Source organism: Pristiophorus japonicus, chromosome 2, assembly GCF_044704955.1.
Source record: "Pristiophorus japonicus isolate sPriJap1 chromosome 2, sPriJap1.hap1, whole genome shotgun sequence".
Taxonomy (NCBI): Eukaryota; Metazoa; Chordata; class Chondrichthyes; family Pristiophoridae; genus Pristiophorus; species Pristiophorus japonicus.
The window spans coordinates 266584305-266603577 of NC_091978.1; the positions used below are offsets into that span (position 1 = coordinate 266584305).

Sequence of the window (19273 nt, forward strand, 5' to 3'; positions counted from 1 at the left end):
TTTCATCACCATGACATCCAGTACTTTCTCAGTAAAGGAACCATTCCTGCCTGCATCCTTGGAATTGTCAGTCTGTGTAATTATTTTTCAATGGTTTCACTAAAGCTGCGCTCCAAACCACCCTCTTTGGAACCCACAAAGGAGATACCAGTGCAGCTTTAAGGTGCTGTACTTACACTTTTAAAGCATTTCTTCAGAAATTGCACATCCCCATTACTTCTGTATGTTGGGAAAAGTGTGTTGGCTGCACAGCACCCATATGCTAACAAGATGGCAGTGCAAAAGCTGAAGAGGTTACTTCAATGTGCCAGCTGCACAGAGTATACGTGCACAGGGGAACATCAGGTGCACAATTTCAAGCACTTAATGTTTAAACAAGAGTTGCGTTTAAACAAATTATTCAAAGCAACACCTGTGAAGATAAAATTTTGTCAATGGAGGTCAGTTTGCAGAATACCGAAATTATGTACTCACCTGTTGATCACTTCCCTTTACCTTTGAGTTCTAGCTCTGTGATCAACAGACAAGAATATAGATTTGCAGTGAGCAAATAATACACAAACTACTCAATCCTGGAATTGGCCTGAACTCCTGTGCTTGAATTCTAAATATTTGAAAATGCCCAAAATGGATGGAGACATGACCTTTTTTTAACAGGTTTTAGCAACTAGAAAAAAACACAATTGGGACAAGTGTGAAACATTTTAGTTTTTAATTTTACTTAAAGCAACAGTACATTGTAATAGTGACAAGTGTTCCACCCACAGTACATTATTACAAAACATCCTACAATTTTCTTCCCAGCAGTTGTAATTACTTTAATCCCATAATAATGATCCATCTTAAAAATAATTGAATGGGTAGTTCTGTCAGCATTAATTTAACAGTTTATATAATTTACATTTGAGAGCCATCTTTCTCATTGATCCTTTTCATTAAGAATCACACCTATTTAAACCATTTGATACACATTCTTGTGCATGTAGTCAGCTGCTCTGTCCTACTGCCCTTTTGCTTACTGGTCTTTTTATTTTATCACTTGCCTTTCAGTTGTGACATCATATTACTGTATTTGCAAAGCCATAATTTTAAAAATATTTGATGTTTGATAGCATGAAAAAGCAAACAGATTGATCCATGTTCAATCACTATCCTGATATTTTAACCCCTGTGGCAGTGAAAGTAGATCCACAGTAAGGCCATTAACGAGAGAACCATCATACTTTTTTATTTTTTCACAAAAATAAGAGAGTTACGGACCGTATATTCCAGGACAAAATGGCTAGATTAAAAATTATGAAAACTAGGAGGAAAAAGTGACAATCCCAATTATGGATTGTGACCTGTGAGGCATATATACAATTGGAAAAAAACACCTCTATATATACAGCCATACAATCCTGTTCAAACTTTATTTTGAAAAGTACATTTTATTAATAATATTCTGTCGGAAAGCTAATCAGCATGTACAAGAGTACTTAAAAAAAATTGGTAGGCTATACATATAAACCTTCAAAGCATGTTGAGTTTAAAAATGACCCCACTTACCATCACGGTAAATTTGCAAGCTTCACAAATAGGGTTTTAAAATTGAAATTTGAACCTGAATAACCCATGTAATTTCAATCTAGCAACAAACAATATGACAGGTAGAAAGGTTGCTAACAATCTCTCCACAGGAATTAATGGCTTGTACTTGTTTGTACTGCAGAGATGAAATGATAAAAATGAATTAGAACTAAGAACTAGATACTGCAAGAGTGCTTGATGTATTAAATATGAGTTGCTTGGAGCCTAGAATTTTCTTCGAACATAGATTACAAAATTCACAGATTCATGTCATAAATTCATTATTTTTTTTATCCTAGGTAGAATTTGAAAAATGTATTGATTCTCAGCTGACTATATTAGACACTACTCCAATAAACTATTTTAAGCTAGAGTGCATAGAATCATAGAAATTAAAGCTCAAAAGAAAACCATTTGCTCTCTTGGTGCTAACTTTTCAACTATATTAATCCTGTTTTCCTAGCCTTACCCCATATCATTTTATATTCTTTCCTTTCAAATACTTATCCAATTCACTTTTAAAGTATTTAATAGTCTCTATTTCAAGAACTACTTATGTTAAAACATTCCAGGTTCTCAAAATTTCTCTGTGAAAAAAATCTCTTTGTACTTCGAGTGAAAATCCCATCTTTACCTTTTGGTACCAATTTGCCAATACATCTAAAACTTTCTTTCAATAGGTACCCAACTCAAAATCTTTCAGAATTTTAAAAAGCTCTGTTAAATCTCCCTTAACCTTCTCTGTTCCAGTGAAGGAGAAAAAAACACTTTGTGATCCTTTTTTCATGGTCGTAGGGGGCGAAATTGTCACCCGCCCTGGGGCACATCATTTGAATTAAATGAGTATTTAGCTCCTGCCGAGATGGGCAGCTAAATGTTATGGAATTGGGGTCTTTGAATGAAAAAAAATCTGCGGGGTGATATCGGAGGCATAATTCGCATGTGCAGGGCGGTAACGGGGCAACAGAGGAGCGGAAGTACGGCGCGATGTTCAGCACGACATGGACATGCCTTGTCACGCTGATGCGTCACAGTGTCCCTTCCCTTCTTTTAAAAGGGAGGGCTGCTGCGAACTCTGCAGCCACTTCCCTGGCACCTACTGAATCACCAAGGAGGGGTTCGGCTGAGCCAGCACCCTGGCACCCAAGAGGAGGTGCTGAATCAGTGGCCATCGTTGTCTTGCCGACTGCAAAGTCGACTGACAAAAGAGAAATATGACAGTCGCTGCGCAAGGCCCTCCCATTTACGGGCAACCAGGGCGTACCAACCACCACAGCTTTGCGACTTGCAGTCAGTGGCATCGCAATGCGCAAACCTCGCTCCCGCGGGGCAATTTCCCCCACGGGCCCAAAGGCATTGGGGCGCTAAGGGGTCGGCGCATACGGCATCCCCACATGTGCTGCCGCCCGGGGAGAAAAATACCGGCGCGCCACAAAGCCATTTGCGATGCTATCATCCCGGGGCAATTCCGGACGGGTTGCTTCTGCCACCTGTCCCTGTGCGAAAAGTCCTTATTGCCCCATTATCGCCTCCCGGAAGCGCTAAAATGCCTTTCAGAAAGTGGCAATTTCAGCCCCATAAACTCTCATTCTTGGTATCATTCTGGTGAGTCTTTGTAATACTCTTTCATTAGCTCTCCTAGCTTTCCTACAATCATCATTATAGGCAGTCCCTCGGAATCGAGGAAGACTTGCTTCCACCCTTAAAATGAGTCAGATGGCTAAACAGTCCAATACGAGAACCACAGTCCCTGTCACAGGTGGGACAGATAATCGTTGAGAGAAAGGGTGGGTGGGACTGGTTTGCTGCATGCTCTTTCCGCTGCCTGCGCTTGATTTCTGCATGCTCTCAGTAATGAGACTCAAGGTACTCAGCGCCCTCCCGGATGCACTTCCTCCACTTAGGGCCGTCTTTGGCCAGGAACTCCTAGGTGTCAGTGGGGATGTTGCACTTTATCAGGGAGGCCTTGAGGGTGTCCTTGTAACGTAACCACTGCCCACTTTTGGCTCGCTTGCTGTGAAGGAGTTCCAAGTAGAGCCCTTGCTTTGGGAGTCTCGGGTCTGGCATGTGAACAATGTGGCCTGTACAGCGGGGCTGATCAAGGGGACATAGTCTCAGATAAGGGGCTGCCCATTTAAAACTAAGATGAAGAGGAATTTCTTCTCCCAGAGGGTTGTAAATCTATGGAATTCTCTGCCCCAGAGAGCTATAGAGGCTGGGTCATTGAATATATTTAATGCGGAGATAGACAGATTTTTGAGCGATAAGCGAATAAAGGGTTATGGGGAGCGGGCGGGGAAGTGGAGCTGAGTTCATGATCAGATCAGCCATGATCTTATTAAATGGCAGAGCAGGCTCGAGGGACCAGGTGGCCTACTCCTGCTCCTATTTATTATGTTCTTATGTTAATAGTATGCACGACACCCATCTGAAACATTGGATATGGGCATCGCTAGCAAGGCCAGCATTTATTGCCTATCCTCCTTTTCCCCTAAGAAGACAGTGTAGGGCCTCCTCCTTAACCGCTGCAGTCAGTGTGCTTAAGATGCTGTGAGGTAGGAAGTTCCAGGATTTTGAGTCAGCAACAAAGACGGAACAATTATATATGTCCAAGTCGAGGTGGTGTCTGACTTATAGGGGAATTTGGAGATGATGGTGCTCCCATGCACCTGCTGCCCTTGCCCTCCTTTGTGGTGGAGGTCACGGGTTTGGGAAGTGCTGCCGAAGAAATCTTGGTCTGTGATCTTACTAATTAGGAGCCTAATGCCTGTTTTAAGACACTGCTGCCAAATTCGGCATAAACAAGCCACGCGTGCAACGTTCAGTTTGTCCAGTCTATAGCGGCCTAACCTCACATCCTTGAAGGGACCACTGGAGGCCACCAAGAAAAGCTCAGTAAAATTTTAGATTTACATTAATGTGTATAAAACATTACAGCTGGGGCTCAGCCTCTCCTGTTCTCCTCTCCCCCTCCAACCCCTTCCCTAGCACTTACCTTTTCCAAGACCATGACCAACAAGTTGCATCACCTATCTTGCCGAGGGCCATTTATGTGAGGATCCCCGCGACTTCCCACCCCTTCCCATTTGGGGAGGGCTAACAAAGCAAGCGAATACACAATAAATGGTAGGACACTGAAGTGTAGAGGAACCTTGGAGTGCATATCCACAGATCCCTGATGGTAGCAGGACAGGTAGATAAGATGGTTAAGAGGACATACGGGACACTTGCCTTTATTAGCCGAGGCATAGAATAAAAGAGCAGTGAGGTTATGCTTGAACTGTATAATACAGTCGTTAGGCCACAGCTAGAGTACTGTATGCAGTTCTGGTCACCACATTACAGGAAAGATGTGATTGCACTAGAGAGTGTACAGAGGAGATTTACGAGGATGTTGCCTGGACTGGAGAATTTAAGCTATGAGGAAAGATTGGATAGGCTGTGGTTGTTTTCTTTGGAACAAAGGAGGCTGAGGGTTGATCTAATTGAGCTGTGTAACATTATGAGGGACCTAGATAGAGTGGATAGGAAGGGCCTATTTCCCCTAGCAGAGGGGTTAACAAACAGGGGGCATAGATTTAAAGTAATTGGTAGAAGGATTAGAGGGGATTTGAGGAGATATTTCTTCACCCAGAGGGTGGTGGGGATCTGGAATTCACTACATCAAATACAAAAGCAAAATACTGCGGATGGATGCTGGAGTCTGGAATAAAAACAGAAAATGCTGGAAATCTCAGTGGGTCAGGCAGCATCTGTGGAGAGAAAGCAGAGTTAACATTTCAAGTCAATGACCCTTCGTCAGAACAGTCTGGAACTTACTGCCTGAAAGGGTGTTAGGCAGAAACCCTCACCACATTTTAAAAGTACTTGGATGTGCACATGAAGTGCCGTAACCTGCAGGGTTACGGACCTAGAGCTGGAAAGTGGGATTAGGCTGGATAACTCTTTGTTGGCCGGCATGGACATGATGAGCCAAATGGCCTCCTTCTGTGCTGTAAATTTCCATGATTCTCTCTGGGTTCGGACAAGAGTTGGTTTCATCTATGCAAATAACACCCAGCAGTTAAAATCTCCCAGGCCTCATGCTCTAGGAGCTGGAAGGATCACAGCCTGACTCGGGTCTCGTATGCCTCATTCCCATCCAGAGATACAGTTGACCCTTCTTTTTCTCTGGTAAAGGGTTAATAAAATTTTTTTTGTAAACCATCAGTCACAATCATGGGTGAGAATAAATTTCCTGTGACTAATGTAATGTAACCCAATTTCATTTTGGCAGTGACAGAATACTGACCAATCACAATGCCTTCATCAAAATATACCTTTCACATATCTCAAGTAGGTTATAAGCAATTTGACCAGTATAAATCACATACAGTTGATTAGTATAGCTGTAGAGTGCACAAAACTTTAGAGTAATGGCATGATGACATTTGAGTAAATCCAGTTTCACAGACTACACTTGCGAAATAAAAAAATGGGTTGACCTCACTGGTGCAGCAAGGCAGCCCGCAGGTAAACAATGAAGGTAGATAGTTTAGAGATATGTAACAGAGCATGTGATTTCAGGCTTGACTACTGCGAAGAAGATCAGGAAAGTGTTTTTCAACTTAAAAGCATCACCAAGATAAGGCAAGAATTTAAGTTTATCTTCAGTGCCAGCTTGGCTCAATGGTAGCTCTCTGAGCCTTAGTCCAGTACTTGACCACATAATCTAGGCTGACACTTTAGTGCACTACAGAAAGAGTTCAGCAATTATCCCTTAAATAGCACAAAAGAAAAATGTTAGTTTATCTCATTGCTGTTAGTGAGACCTTGCTATGTGCACATTTGCTGCCTACATAACAACTGACTACATTTCAAAAGTAATTCATTGACTGAAGCATTTTGGGAGGTCCCAAGGACATGAAAGGCTCAATATAAATGCAAGTTATTTTCTCTTCTAGATAAAGAGATGAATTTAAGTCCGAGTTGTTGAAGATGCGCATGAAAAATGAAATATTAACAACAAGGAGCAGAGTTTCTGCTTTGGGCGCAATCCAGAGCATGAGGCCAGGTAGATTTTAACTCCTGGATGTGCCTGTGCAGCTAAGAAAATGAACATTTGGAGAGCCTTCCTGAACTAGCGCAATCGGCGGAATTTTGCAATTTCATCTGGGATGTGGGCAAATTTGTGGGCGGGGCATGATTCGGGCAAATTGAATCTTGATCCAGCATAAAAGATCGTGGAAAACATGAACAGAAATGATATTGGGCATAACTCATTTACATCTAAAATTCTCTGAACTTTTGAGATGGTTCGGCTGATTCTGCGAAGATTGTGCTGATATTACTGGCATAAACTCTGCCCCCAAGTATTAACATGGAGAAATTAATGAATTTCCAGGTATCAAATTAGCTTGTCTTAATATGGAAATTAATGACTTACATGGGGATGAAGTTAAGTTTGAGTAAAGATATTGAGGATAATTTCCAAACCTCATCGCAAACATTTTTATAAAATTACCCCTATTATATAAATGAAAAGAGCAGTACTCACACAGAGAATGAAGTTCCAGGTGTCTAATCAGATGGTCTAAGTTCACAGTGGAGTAATATATACCACACCTAATCTGATGTTAAGAGGTATAATGGGGGAAAGTTAACTTTGTAGGAACAGAGAATTGTGGAAATAAGATACCAGACTATCTTAGGCAGTGGGCCTGAGCAGGTTGACGGTATGCAGAGCTACTGGTATATACTACGTTATTGTCATATCCAAATGGATATGTGTGCATATGTACTCAAAATATCCCATCTGGTCTCTTCACAGAGCAAGGAGAACCAACTGCTCAGCGTGTACCTGAGGGACGTCAGTCACCAGGGCATCAACTTTCACCATCCCCACTTGAAGCAAGCATCAGAACAGATAAAGACACTTTGCAACAATTGTATAGTGATATGGATAAGGAAGCACACAGTGAAGGACAAAGCACCGATGATCGAGGTAGGGTTTGATAAGTGACGTATAGGTGCAAGGATGAGTTCTGGTGGTGCTGCGTAGCACAGCTGAGTTGTCTCAGGTTACTAACGTTAAAAGATTTGCTTTCTAGAATAGATTGTTAGAACACATGGACCATATAATGTAGTCAATTGCTTCCATATATGTCATACAGATGTCAGTAGAAAAAACATAAGAAAATAAGAATTTGTAGCAGGAGTTTACATTAGGCCCCTCGAGCCTGCTCCGTCATTTAATAAAATCATGGCTGATCGGATCTTATGCTCAGCTCCACTTCCCCGCTCGCTCCTCATAACCCTTCACTCCCTTATCGATCAGAAATCTGTCTACCTCCACCTTAAATATGTTCAATGACCCAGCCTCCACAGCTCTTTGGGGCAGAGAATTCCATAGATTTACAACCCTCTGAGAGAAGAAATTCCTCCTCATCTCAGTTTTAAATGGGCGGCCCCTTATTCTGAGACTATGTCTCCTAGTTTTAGTATCTCCTGTGAGGAGAAATATCCTAACTGCATCCACCTTGTTGAACCCCCTCATTATCTTATATGTTTCGATAAGATCACCTCTCATTCTTCTAAACTCCAATGTGTATAGGCCCAACCAACTCAATCTTTCCTCATAAGTCAACCCCTTCATCTCAGGAATCAACCTAGTGAACCTTCTCTGAACAGCCTCCAATGCAAGTATATCCTTCCTTAAATACGGAGTTCAAAACTGTACACAGTACTCTAGGTGTGGCCTCACCAATATCCTGCACAGTTGTAGCAGGTCTTCTCTGCTTTTATACTCTATCCCCCTTGCATTAAAGGCCAACATTCCATTTGCCTTCCTGATTACTTGCTGTACCTGCATACAAACTTTTTGTGTTTCATGCACAAGGACCCACAGGTCCCTCTGTACTGCAGCACTTTGCAATTTTTCTCCATTTAAATTATAATTTGCTTTTCTATTTTTTCTGCTAAAGTGGATAACCTCACATTTTCCAATATTACACTCCATCTGCCAAATTTTTGCCCACTCACTTAGCCTGTCTTAGCCTTTGCAGATTTTTTTGTGTTCTCCTCACAATTTGCTTTCCCACCCATCTTTGAATTATCAGCAAACTTGGCAACATTACACTTGGTCCCTTCATCCAAGTCATTAATATAGATTGTAATTAGTTGAGGACCCAACACTCGATCCCTGTGGCACCCCACTAGTTACTGTTTGCCAACCGGAAAATGACCCATTTATCCCCACTCTCTGTTTTCTGTTAGTTTGCCAATCCTCTATCCATGCTAATATATTACCGCCAACCCCTTGTGCAGTAACCTTTTATGTGGCACCTTATCGAATGCCTTCTGGAAATCCAAATACACCACATCCACTGGTTCCCCTTCAACCACCCTGCTCGTTACATCCTCAAAGAACTCCAGCAAATTTGTCAAACATGATTTCCTTTTCATAAAACCATGCTGACTTTGCTTGACTGTATTATGCTTTTCCAAATGTCCTGCTACTGCTTCCTTAATAATGCATTTTACCAACGACAGTTGTTAGGCTAACTGGTCTATAGTTTCATGCCTTCTGTCTGCTGGTTGAAAAAGAAAGTGCTATGAATAGATGGAACCAAATGTTCGAGGCCTGCTTCATCTTGCTTGGTAACTATTTATAGACAACAATGGCTGAACAGTTCAGAGATATTATAATTGTGAACGGTTCAGCGGGATTAATGGGCATGATGAGGACATGCTCTTCAGAATTAGCATGTGTGGAGAAGCACAGGAGCAGTTATATGCCACTCATGTCAGTCGTAGTGCTATGCCATCATGTAACACTGCACAAGTGACAGTGAGCTCTGTCTCTAAAAGCTATGAACTCCAAGGGACTTGAACAAAGGGAAACTCCTGACACTGGTCTGGGTACATTAGGAAGGACACAGACACAGGAAAGTGGGATTTTTGAAGCATATGGTGATGGCTCAACATTGTTACTTCCTTAGCTAGGGAAGCCCTTAGGATTAAAGCACCTACATGAGGGGCATACAGAGCGGCACTTTCCGAGACTCCACAATTCTGGAAGGGTCTCACACATATTGAATGACTTATTGGAAAATCATGGGTGCTTTGCCCACGTTTTTTGTTCATTGACCTTAGCAGGAGGAAAATCATGAACAATGAATCATAGAATCATGGAAAATTACGGCACAAAAGGAGGCCATTCGGCCCATCGTATCTGTGCCAGTCGAAAAAGAGTTACCCAGCCTAATCACACCTTGCAGCACTAGGTCCGTAGCCCTGTAGGGTACTGCTCTTTAAGTGCACATCCAAGTAACTTTTACATGTGATGAGGGTTTCTGCCTCCACCATCTTTTCAGGCAGTGAGTTCCAGACTCCCATCACCCTCTGGGTGAAGAAATGTTTCCTCATCTCCCCTCTAATCCTTCTACCAACTACGTTAAATCTATACCCCGTGGTTATTGACCCCTCTGCTAAGGGAAATTCTGGCCTTTTTGGCATCCCCAAATTTCTTCACCCCTCCATTGACGGCAGCGACTTCAGCTGCCAAGGCCCTAAGCTCTAGAATTCCCTTCCGAAATCTCTCTGCCTTTCTACCTCTCCTCCTTTAAGATACTCCCTAAAACCTACCTCTTTGACCAAGTTTTTGATCACCGGTCCTAATTTGGGGCCGAAATTCATCAACTCGCCGCCGACATTCCTCTGGAAGATCCGCCCAATGCCACTTTCGAGGTGGCCTGGAGCGGGAGGGAGGGGAAAGCTGCCAGAAACCGCCCGCTGACGTCAGCGGATGGCCAAGTGGCACAACTGGCCTCCCACCCGCCGAGCTCCCAGATTGGTGCAGGCGGGAGTCGGCGCCAGAACGGGGGTGGACCGCTGCGAGGAGGCTGGTCTGTCCTGACGGTAAGTATGAAGAACCTGAAAAAAAGGTTAGTGAACATTTTATATATTTTTTTCCACAGCGACTTACCTGGATGGGATCCCCTGAAGGTCTTCCGATAGATTTTTAATTTTTTACTGATGATTTTCTTTTCAGGTCTTAGGCCCCAACTTTCCCCAGCCACTTAGAGCGGCGTATCTTAATGTGGTGCACCGACTTTCTGGAGGAGAAAAAGCACCAAAAATCTATCTGTGAATTCGGCCACTCCCTCGTCGTCTGCATCCATCGGCGTCGCACAGCAGAGTATTGTGGGGGGGGGGGGGGGGGGGGGCGGAGCTTTGGCCGCACTTGTTCAGCGGCGCCAGCAAGGATGCCGGACTTGGGCCCAGCGTGTCATGCAGGGCCGGCAGGGGCATGCATGACTGTTTCAGTGTGCGCGCATGCGTAGTGTAACAGGAAGCTTGGCCAATTAAAGGGAGAGCGTCCTCAGAATAAGCGGCTATGGAGCATATATAAAGGTCAGGTCTGAATATTGACTTTTGTGTGGCTGAGGGAGTGGAAAGGCGTGCAGGACAGGTGTAAGAGAGGTATTAGTGTGATCTTTGAACATTATCTGCGTTTGAGTCCAATAGACGAATGGCGCAAGAGCATGCAAGAAGAACCAAGAATTTCCTCCATGAAGAAGTGGAGAAATTAGTAACGGTTATTGAGGAGAAATGGCTGGAGCAGGATATCAGCAAGAGTGGTCCGTCAAAGGTCTCCCCAAGGAAATGAGGAAAAGTTGGAACCTCGTTGCTGAAGAATTCTCCGCTGGGGTCAACACTGCAAGATCTGGAAGCTAGTGCAAGAAGAAATGGCAGGACATTGGTCAAGTCGTGAGTGTAAGTAATATCTTCATCTTTAAAAATTGAATTGCAGTGGAAAATGTGAGCATCTGTATGTGTCCCACCCATCAGAAGCGCACCATGTCTGACAATTAATATTTTCATCTTTGCAGAGGGATAGAACTAGAACAGGAGGAGGCCCGCCAAATCTGCACCAACTGACACCCCTGGAACAGAGGGTTGCTGCCTTGCTGACTCACATTTGCAGAAAAAGAATAAGCTCTGCACAAGCTGGATCCACACGAGAGGATGAGTCATTAAAATGCACAGTGGCCCTTCAAATCAACTACTGACTGGCCTGCTACGCATGAGACTACTCATGCCACTCATCCTGCCCCCTCCTGTGCTGCTAATCATTTGACTGTTGTGTTGTCTTTTGCAGAAGAAGACGATACTCCTCAAGATCCTGAGGATCCAGATGCGTGCGCTCCAGACCAAGGCGGGTGGGTGGAGGAGGGGTCCATGGAAATGTGTGCTCAGGAGAATGCTAGCAGCGATATCGATCATGACATATCACAGGGAATCACACAGCCAGAACCCTCCATTAGCTCCTCGGCAACCTTCCATGGGTTCACACCGTCCGAGGTCATCGGTCCAAGTGCTGGTCGGGAAATGCATCTTGGGACATCCAGTGCCCCACCATCCCAGCCTGCGCCTTGCACTGGAGGGGTGCCACTAGGTAGACCTGCGGCAAGGGGAAGGAGAAGCCAACCAGTCTCCCCTGAGAGGCAGCCCTCAGCAGAAGTAAATCAGGTTTTTTCATTGGGTGAGGAGACCAATGCCCTCACAAGATCACTCGTGGCGCTGTCAGTGGGGTGCGTGATGAGGTCGCCACACTATCAGGTGAACTCTCTGCACTAAGACGGGAACTGAGGGCTGGCATTGTAGAGGGTGTGCAGACGATGGCAGATGCCATGACGGAGCTGGCTTCTGCAATAAGGGTACAAAGGCCGGAGACTCAAATTTCACTCCCACTTCACTCCACGCACCAGCCACCGGTCAGATCCAAGCCAGGCCCCCAACACTCTCCACCATCATCACCGACCCTATAAGGAAGTGCACTTTCCACAAGATATGGGTGAGGGATGGGTGCAGACTTTCTTTCCTGCTGTGGCTGTTGTTGTTGTAGTTTGTATTGTTGAAGTGCACTGTAAAATTCACAATAAAAGCTATTTTGCATCAAAACTGAATCATCCTCCATTAAGACCACGCAACACTTAGGGTCAATTGTAAAAAGTTAAAATCCCTCACCCCTACAGTCATATGTGCCTGCCCCCCCTAGCCCTGGCGGGAGGGCTAGCCAGTGTGTTCTGTAGTTGGCAAGGTAGGACTGCTCAATTTTCTGTTGCTGATTTATCTTTCATTTATTTGTGGTGATGTTGTGCAGCTGTTGTGCTGATGTTGTGAAGGTCTTTAGAGCTTTGGAATCCTCTAACTCACCTCCCCCCCCCCCCCCGCTGCCCCCACATCTCTGGCTACCTGCGCTGATTTCTTCAATGTAGGTAAGGTTTTTCTGGACCTAAAAAGTGGCCACATACACTGGCCTAAGTTAGTTCGGAGTACCTTTCAGCTGTCCAAATTTGCTTCAACGGCCAAAACAGATGTAAGTGGCTGGTCACGCCACCTTTTGGAGAGAAAAAACAAAACTAAAACAAAACCTAACTGACTAACTTACACTGGAGCAAGTTAAATGGGGAAATTTGCGATTTTTAAGTTACTCCAAAAAAAGCTACTTGTTCCAAAAAAAGCCGGGTAACTCTTGGGAAAATTTGAGCCCCTAGACCCTCCGTGGGCCCGACTCCATCCTCGCCGGCATTTGGATGACAAGCACCTCTGCCACCGAGAATGAGACCTCCCGGCCACTGCCACCCAGACTGGTGGCGTATGTCGTGCATTTGCTGCCCGCCGACCTTCGAGGGACCTTGGCAATGAATATCCCGCCCAAAGTACCGTCCGGTATCTCGGCGGCCATCGGCGGCACTTGGGCGGGCAGAGGCCTTGATCAAAAGCAGCCACAATATCTCCTCATATGACTGTGTCAAATTTTGTCTGATAATGCTCCTGTGAATTGATAGTCAGCCTGATATAGTCTTCACAGTAAATTGTTTCGAATGATGTGCCTTATCATTATTTTTTCAAGACTACTATTTCCTGCCTATTTCCTGCCTGCATATACACCTACTACATTGAAGCAGAAAACAGAAAACTGATACAGAATGAAATGGTCCTATTTTAAACTAAGATTTCAACAAGTTCCTCCCCTATTGTGAAAGCTCATTAAAATTATGCAGCCTATATTTAGGATTTGCGATCCTTCCAAACATGTGATACTTCTGAGGCTTAAATTCCTCAGCACCCCAAACCAGGTGCGATTTTGACACTGCTCTGGAACAGGGAGGCTCAAGAACTGAAGTAAATTTATTCTTGGGCCTCATCAGAATACAGACACTAATCATATGCTATGTCACAGCTCGCCTATTGGGGCAGTACAAATGTTGTTCCTTGCCGAAGCTAATAGGTGAATCAAGGTGAATAGAAGGTCATCGGGAGGGGCTCGATGGCAAGTTAGTAGCATCTCACAATTGTTTTGTAATACCAGGAGGTGCACTTCTGCTCCTTCCCACTCCACAAAATACTAAAAAAATGTCCATGTTTTTAAGCCTTTTTTGAACAGCCTTTAGTGGTTCCTTTAAGGACTGCTCGTTAAGCTGTTCAAGCCCCGGAAATGGCAGTCGGATATTGTGCATTGCAAACAAACTTAGGATGCAGGAGCCTCATTTCACGATTGAAATGAGGCCTGCGCTCAATTCAGGTGGCTGCCAGGGACATGTTTTTTTTTAAAAGGCTCCGACCAATTTAGCAGTGACCCAAGCTCCCATGCAGATTGGGCACAGGCCCACTGCTAAATTAGATATTGTGCGGCCATTTTAGGCCTAAAAAACAGCAGCAACCATGTTAAATTTAGAACCCATAATATCCTAGTGCTAAAGAAAAAAATCTGCCATGCATGAAGGCCTCAGCATTGAAGAAGTGACTGGTAATCTATTCCAGAATATTCCAGAAATAATGATATCATCAAGTAATCTCTCTGTTCCCTGAGAGCAATCAAAAAAATATTATGGCAATAATTGTCTGCCAGCCAACTTGTGCCTTGGGCCTGCCCTGTCTTACCAGCAGGGTTCTGCTCCATAATCTTCCACTTCTATGAGACAGACACCTCTGTTGCACAACCACAAGCATAGGCGCCCATCCCCATTGTGTAGATGACTTCATCCCTGGTATTTGGGGCAGGGTGTGCAGCATGGGCCGGATGTCCTGCCTTACTGCACTTCTACCAGCTCAAATGGTTCTGCAGGATTTCTTCCTTCCTTTTTTTTAATCTGTGCATCAACACAAATTAACACATGTTTATTAATAAACCGGCATAGGTGAAAGTTGAAGTTGTCTCTTAGAACTAATTTGCTTCGAAAAACTATCAAAAATTCAAAGTCCAGAGATGTAACCAAAATTAAATTAAAGTTATTTCTCGGACTAAGACACTGCAGACAAGATCCAGGCCTTTAAATGCTGAGAGAATGCACATGTAAGTAGGCTATTTGACTTAGACTACACATCCAGAATTGGAGAATAATAATTTAAAAATTCAAAGTTTTTAAGTACAACTCGAGATTAGAAGAAACTGTTATGAAAGGTATAACAACTTCCCAAAGAAAGCAATTGAAGCTGAATTGATTTATTTCTTCAGAAAGCAGCTGAATACATTTAAGGATTCAAGATTTTATAAGGAAGATCAAATACTCCATGGATCTGCTGCTTCCTTTGCTGCTGTGGGATGAGAGGGAAGGTGAACGCTGTGCATGGGAGGGAATCAGGCAAAGATTGCAAGGTGGAGATGCAAGGATGGATGAGATGCTGGAGGTTTGCTCTTTAGAGAGTCCTCAAACATTTGTCACAATCCTCTGCCTGCTTCACGATGACATGCAAGCCGTGATCCTTACCAATGGATCAACCACAGACCCAACAGAAGTGGAGACCGGGGTCAAGCAAGGCTGTTTCATTGCACCAACGCTCTTCTCAATCTTTCTCACTGCAATGCTTCATCTCACCTTTCACAAGCTCCTTGCTGGAGTGGAGTTAATCTACAGGACGAATGGGAAATTGTTCAACCTCTGTCGCCTCCAGTCCAGGACCAAGGTTGTTCCAACCTCTATCATTGAATTACAGCATGCAGACGATGCTTGCGTTTGTGCACACTCGGAGGCCGAACTCAAACCATTGTTGACACCTTCACTGAAGCATACGAGAGACTGAGCCTTACATTAAACATCCGTAAGACAAAGATTCTCGACTAGCTTGCACCCGCCACACAGTACTGCCCTCCAATTATCAAGATCCATGACAAGACCTTGGACAGCGTGGACCACTTTCTATACCTTGGATGCCTTCTGTCCACGAGGGCAGACATCGATGACGAAATCCAACACCGCCTTCAGTGTGCCAGTGCAGCCTTCGGTCGCTTGAGGAAAAGAGTATTTCAAGACCAAGATCTCAAACCCAGCACCAAGCTCATGGTCTACAGGGCAGTAGTGATACCACCCTCCTATTTGCTTCAGAGACATGGACAATGTACAGTAGGCACCTCAAAACACTGGAGAAGTACCTCCAACCCTGCCTCCACAAAATTCTGCAGATCCATTGGCAGGATAGGAGTACCAACGTCAGTGTTCTCTCTCAGGCCAACATTGAGCCATTGATCACGCTACATCAGCTCCAATGGACTGGCCACATTGTTCGCAGGCCTGATACAAGACTCCCTGAAACAAGCACTCTACTCTGAGCTCCGTCACGGCTAGCGAACCCCAGGAGGGCAGAAAAAACGCTTCAAAGACACCCTCAAAGCCTCCTTGAAAAAATGTAACATCTCCACCGATTCTTGGGAATCCCTGGCCCAAGACCGGTCAAAGTGGAGGAGAAGCATTCGAGAAGGCGCCGAACAATTTGAGTCTCTTCGTCGGGAGCGTGCAGAAACCAAGTACAATCAGCAGAAGGAGCGTACAACAAACCAAGCACCCCACCCACGCATCCCTTCAACCACCACCTGCTCCACCTGTGACAGAGTGTAGATCCCGTATCAGACTCATTAGTCACCTTAGAACTCATATTAGTGTGGAAGCAAGTCATCCTCGACTCCAGGGGATTGCCTAAGAAGAAGAAAATTGGGGAGATTTACCTGGTCCTGCACCTGGGTTAATGGACCACCTGGGCACAGTAAATGCAGGAAAACTGGGCAGGGTAGAGTGCACACCTGTAACAGAATCTGACTGATTTTCCATCCACTGATATTATCTGAACTCCAGTCATTACTCCATCACAGCAAATCACTTTAGATTTGGGAGTCCAAAGTGTGTTGATAAAAGGTGCCAATCCATCTCCTGTCATTCTGTATGTGTGCATTGATGCTTTAATGCCATAATTGCCAACTGCTCACATTTGATGTTAGTGGTCGATATTTTCTGCCCTTTTTTCTGCTGGCCCAATCCAGATGTCCGCTTATTCTGGGATAATTTAAACAGACTGATGAAGCATTGCAGGTTCTGTCTGCATGATGTTCCAGTGCATGCACAGAGGTTATAGTCTATGATTAGGCAAGTTCAGCCAGCTGTTACCGGAACAGTGCTGAAAAGCAGGATATGTTGTGCTCACAAATCAGGCTCCAGGAAGGTAACAAGTAAAATTAATAGCTGGAAAGCAGAGCCTCTCATTAAAATCCCAATTAATTAAGATACTCCTTCTGTCCTTCTATCCTACCGCAGCATATTAATGAACAGGACATGAAGTGATTGAACCAGATACACAAAATAAAACAAACACTGCATCAATTAGAGAGCAACTTCCAACTCCTGCATCAGGAGATACCATCTTAATCATTTTTAGGATAAACTTAAAATTGTCCGAGAGATATTTACTAACAATTGTTGAAGTATTTACTGATCTCCACCACTGTTGAAGTCTATGTAGTTAAATTTTATAAAACACTGAGTTCTACTTGCACACAATGCAGTCCTTATTCTGTAGTCAGATGTCATCTGCCTGATTTGTAATCCTGTTGGTCCATTACCTTGAATATTGCAGAATGTTCACATTAACCCGAGCACAGCATGGTCCCCTTCAAGCTTGTCTGAGAATGCAGACGGATTTAAAGCACAATTGCAGATTTAAAACAAATAGTTGCACTCATTGAGCAGCATTCAGTGGTTTCTTTGCATGCTGATATTAGTTTCAAATTATGGTTTGACTTCAAACTTAAGCCAACTGTGCTGAGAATTATTGAGAAATTGTTCATTTCCAATCTGGCTTGCTCTCAAACCAAATTGATAAGTGTTCAACTCCATTGTACTACCAAATATTTTTTGCCATATTTGCCATATACCTCTTCAAACCAAGGGAATTAACTATTTAGCCCTTGCAGTTCATAGAAACATAGAAAATAGGTGCAGGAGCAGGCCATTCAGCCCTTCTAGCCTGCACCGCCATTCAATGAGTTCATGGCTGAACATGAAACTTCAGTACCCCCTTCCTGCTTTCTCGCCATAACCCTTGATCCCCGAGTACTAAGGACTTCATCGAACTCCCTTTTGAATATATTTAGTGAATTGGCCTCAACTACTTTCTGTGGTAGAGAATTCCACAGGTTCACCACTCTCTGGGTGAAGAAGTTTCTCCTCATCTCGGTCCTAAATGGCTTACCCCTTATCCTCAGACTGTGACCCCTGGTTCTGGACTTCCCCAACATTGGGAACATTCTTCCTGCATCTAACCTGTCTAAACCCGTCAGAATTTTAAACGTTTCTATGAGGTCCCCTCTCATTCTTCTGAACTCCAGTGAATACAAGCCCAGTTGATCCAGTCTTTCTTGATAGGTCAGTCCCGCCATCCCGGGAATCAGTCTGGTGAATCTTCGCTGCACTCCCTCAATAGCAAGAATGTCCTTCCTCAAGTTAGGAGACCAAAACTGGACACAATACTCCAGGTGTGGCCTCACCAAGGCCCTGTACAACTGTAGCAACACCTCCCTGCCCCTGTATTCAAATCCCCTCGCTATGAAGGCCAACATGCCATTTGCTTTCTTAACCGCCTGCTGTACCTGCATGCTAACCTTCAATGACTGATGTACCATGACACCCAGGTCTCATTACACCTTCCCTTTTCCTAATCTGTCACCATTCAGATAATAGTCTGTCTCTCTGTTTTTACCACCAAAGTGGATAACCTCACATTTATCCACATTATACTTCATCTGCCATGCATTTGCCCACTCACCTAACCTATCCAAGTCACTCTGCAGCCTCATAGCATCCTCCTCGCAGCTCACACTGCCACCCAACTTAGTGTCATCCGCAAATTTGGAGATACTGCATTTAATCCCCTCGTCTAAATCATTAATGTACAATGTAAACAGCTGGGGCCCCAGCACAGAACCTTGCGGCACCCCACTAGTCACTGCCTGCCATTCTGAAAAGTACCCGTTTACTCCTACTCTTTGCTTCCTGTCTGACAACCAGTTCTCAATCCACGTCAGCACACTACCCCCAATCCCATGTGCTTTAACTTTGCACATTAATCTCTTGTGTGGGACCTTGTCGAAAGCCTTCTGAAAGTCCAAATATACCACATCAACTGGTTCTCCTTTGTCCACTTTACTGGAAACATCCTCAAAAAATTCCAGAAGATTTGTCAAGCATGATTTCCCTTTCACAAATCCATGCTGACTTGGACCTATCATGTCACCATTTTCCAGATGCACTGCTATGACATCCTTAATAATTGATTCCATCATTTTACCCACTACTGAGGTCAGGCTGACCGGTCTATAATTCCCTGTTTTCTCTCTCCCTCCTTTTTTAAAAAGTGGGGTTACATTGGCTACCCTCCACTCCATAGGAAC

The 19273-nt window shown here is 44.1% G+C and overlaps 1 protein-coding gene across 4 annotated transcripts in view; it reads left to right on the forward strand.

Annotated features, from left to right (window-relative positions):
* The window catches only part of spock3 (SPARC (osteonectin), cwcv and kazal like domains proteoglycan 3), a 1033635-nt gene that overhangs the window by 963542 nt on the left and 50820 nt on the right, over positions 1–19273 (forward strand). For all 4 annotated transcript variants that reach the window (XM_070871342.1, XM_070871338.1, XM_070871346.1 and 1 more), the window contains one exon: positions 7379–7552. In XM_070871342.1, the coding sequence (XP_070727443.1) occupies positions 7379–7552 (174 nt within the window). The remainder of the gene's footprint in view (positions 1–7378; positions 7553–19273) is intronic.